At 42.5% G+C, this 3,672-nt stretch overlaps 1 protein-coding gene across 1 annotated transcript in view; it reads left to right on the top strand.

Annotated features, from left to right (window-relative positions):
- GHR (growth hormone receptor) overlaps positions 1-3,672 on the top strand; it is a 260,516-nt gene that overhangs the window by 236,654 nt on the left and 20,190 nt on the right. Inside the window, exons 5-6 of the mRNA XM_019517913.1 lie at positions 913-1,073; positions 2,776-2,954. Coding sequence (XP_019373458.1) covers positions 913-1,073; positions 2,776-2,954 — 340 coding nt within the window. The remainder of the gene's footprint in view (positions 1-912; positions 1,074-2,775; positions 2,955-3,672) is intronic.

The following is a 3,672-nucleotide window of genomic DNA, read 5'->3' as shown; positions in this document are numbered from 1 at the left end:
CAGCGTTGCTGTACTGCAGGCTCCTGGCCAGCTCAGTCCTGAGCACCACCTGTGGCTGTTCCCAGAGCGTGGTGGGCTCTGCCTCACTTGCGCTGTGCTTGGCACATGTAGAGGCCAAGCTGGGTTAACCCCTTGAGCCTGTCATCCTGCCCTGGCCAGGCAGCATCTCCTCGCAGGCAGGACAGGGCAGCTGCACCCTATCCCCGCGGAGCTGTGCAGGCCTGACAGGCCTCCAGCACCTTACAAGGTAGACATTGTGGTTTTTTTGGCACTCTGGCCAAAAATGTTACCTACCCTTGGTGTAAAGAGTCTGCAGAGATTTGGAAGCTGGCCTTCACCAGGAGATACGCCACTTCCCCTAGCACACATGCAGCTGGTATTATTTTCAGTGTCCACAACCTTAGAGAAGAGACCCAGGTACCAGAGTTCTTCTGATGACCTAGCCAGGCTTGAATGGCTGAAAGACTGCTGGGTCCCAAGCTAGAGAAGCCTTCAGCCTTCAGCCCTGGCATGCCTAGAGAAGGAGAAAGAAGCGGTCTCCTCTTGTCCTGAGTCAAGCTCAGCACTGCCACAAAAATAAATTAGTGTTTTTGGGGTGGAGGGGTCAGTTTTATACTGGATTCAATTTTCAATTTAGCCTTTACATTCAAATACCCACCTTGTTTCCACACACCAAGAAGAGTCCTGAAATGCTTCATGCTGTGCCTGTAAATATTATGAGCAATCCAAGAGAATGGTCCAACTTTATTGTAAAAGATGATCAACACTAATGAGTTTTACTTCTACTTCTTTACAAGCTGTGACTCGTCTGTTAGGCATGTTGCAGTATATGTGTGTATGTAGTCAGAACATTGGCAATATATATATATATATAAATATATATATATTTAAATTACTGTGTTGTCTTTCTAGGGGTGATGAAGAATGGAAAGAATGTCCTGATTATGTAACTACTGGAGAAAATAGCTGTTACTTCAATACATCTTACACCTCTGTTTGGATACCTTATTGTGTTAGACTTGCCAATGAAAATAAAGTGTTTGATGAGAAATGTTTCAGTGTTGATGAAATAGGTAATTTTTTTCATGCATTTTAAGCTGCTTTATTTTTTTCTCCTGGTGTATAGATTTTGTTTACTGTACCTTTTTGCATTAATTTTGGAGGTCTGTATATTTAAATTCTCAGTGCAATAAGATTAACCTTAAAATGCAATCTGCAAAATGGGACAGCATTAGGAAATACTATCCAGGTTGGAAGAATACATGCGTGATAAAGGCTGATGTGTAGCTTCTTTTTAAGATGCATTAGGAAATGATTCAACAAGTCAATGAGCTCCCTTTTCAAGTTTAAAATACCACTGCTTTCTCAAGTATGTTGAAATGTGTCAGTCTGAAGCCCTCACGCTGAAGCATCAGCAATAGATAATGCATATTTATGTTCTACATGACCAAGGAGGTTGTTTCAAAGCTGCAAATTTTGGTTCCTTGATTGGTTCCAAATTGGATTAAGAGATAATAGGATAATTACAGCATCATTTGTACTCTGAAGCAATAGAGTTCTTAATTTAGTTTTTGTGAAGACTATGACCTTTTCTGAAATAAATTAACCACTTCTAACTTTTGGGCAACCTGTGTCTCTTACTATGCAGTTGAATTGGTTAGTTAAGCTGTTGGCTTCAAAACTGCATTTCATTGCCATCCAGAGGCCATAGACTTATCCTCACCAGGAGGTCAAAGTAACATATGAATCTTACACATGGCTTTAATTACAGCCAATTGAGTTGATTACAATTATAGTAGTCTAGGACTGGGGCAACATACGAAGTGCATTACGTACCCTCTGTAAGTGTAGTATTTCCTGGCTATAGGTTCATATTCATTGCAAATTGTCGTGTACATAGAAAGGACACTGTAGTACTATTCCAAAATTGATGTTAACAAGAATCAGCATATGTGGGCTGCCCTGTAGTTCAGTTAATAAATAAAACACATTTTACAACAAGCTTTGCGTAACAGTCCTGGGAGTGAGAAGTGGTGGAAATGTGGGAAGCAGGGGGATCCTTTGTGTTCTGGACCAGTGAAAAACTGTCGTCTGTTTGAGAATAAATTATGAGAAAGTCTGAAGTTCTCTGTGCAGACCAAAAACAGAACTCCTGCAATGCCATAAGGAATTTTAGTTGAGATTGTGAAAAAACAGATTTAAACTGTAATGTTCTGTGAATGATCCTGGAGTCCCAGCAGAGGGAAAACGCCCATGGATTTCAGCCTAACAAGGGTAGTTTTATTTTATTTGTTTGCAGGGGGAGGGGAGGGTCATTTCCTTTCAAATGCATATTTCAGCAAAAATTAGCTATAAAACACAGGTGGAATAAATCCATTGACTATAAAGAACAAACGGGTGGTAGCATTAGCATTAACTTTGGGAACAATTTTTGGTCCAGAATTTCAAAATTCTGGAACATAAATCTGATTTTCCAAAGTAATGCATTGTCCTGACCCCTGTAAAACCAATATATGTTTTTATTATTGAGTTCACTGAGGCCAGGGTTTCACCCTGGGATCAGCAGGTGTAGGCCCTCTAAGTTTCATGGTGAAAATGTCTTCCTCAAATGAAATATGCCTTCCTTGTATCAACCCTTTAGTAATGTTGGTGACAACTTTTAGGTTTAGACTGTAATTGCCATAAATGAAATTAGGAACGGTGTTTAGGAAGAATACTGGTTTCGTGCTGAGAACAGGCTGTTTTATTTAAACAAACACTCTGTTTATACAACAGTGCTACCTGATCCCCCTATTAACCTCAACTGGACTCTACTTAACATCAGCCTAACTGGGATCCATGTGGATATTCAAGTAAGATGGGAGCCACCACCAACAGCAGACGTTCGTAAGGGATGGGTTACCCTGGAGTATGAGCTGCAGTACAAAGAAGTAAATGATACAAAATGGAAGGAGGTATGAAGGACATTTTTATGTAATAATTATAATACCTTAGGGCAGGGGCGGCCAACCTACTGCATGCATGCCACAAATGGCTCAGAAAACTTCGGTGTGTGGCACATGTGACCCAGGTGCCTCTATTTCCAGCATTTAAGGCACAGACTCTATCAGGTACATGTCTAGGGGGTGGGAATGAGAGTGGCACTTCAGGAGGGCTGGGGCCAAACTTGTGGCATGTTAGCCAAAAAGGTTGGCTACCACTGCCTCGAGGCTTCTCTTGTGCCTAACTTTCTCAGGTGTAGGGAGCATCTATTAATTAAAGCACATTACACCTTCATATCAAGGCAGTCGTTCTAGACTAAAGTTGCCTTACATCTAGAGGTGCACCAATAGATCAGTCCCATATAGTATCAGCAGCGATAAAAGGAAAATTGACATTATTGGCAATCAGATTTTTTTTGGCTGACGTGGCCAATAATGTTGCTGATAAATGCCATGTGCATGTGTGCAACCGCAGCACCACACACAGGTGGCCAGGAGTGCAGCCCGGTAGCATGGAAAGCAGCATCCAGCTGGTACGTCTGTTGTGGGGGCAGGGGCATGAGGGAAGGAAGGGGTGTAAGGGGTGCGGATCAAGGCCCCTGGAGTGAGAGAGGGCATGGGGCTAGTGCTCAGCTTAGGGCAGGGGCAGGCAGTACCCAGCCAGGGCAGGGCAGGGCATGGGACAGAGCTG

This window comes from Gavialis gangeticus, unplaced genomic scaffold, assembly GCF_001723915.1.
Source record: "Gavialis gangeticus isolate Ggan-Ray unplaced genomic scaffold, GavGan_comp1, whole genome shotgun sequence".
Classification (NCBI taxonomy): domain Eukaryota; kingdom Metazoa; phylum Chordata; order Crocodylia; family Gavialidae; genus Gavialis; species Gavialis gangeticus.
The sequence above is the reverse complement of the archived record's forward strand: the minus strand, read 5'-3'. Positions and strand labels throughout refer to the sequence as shown.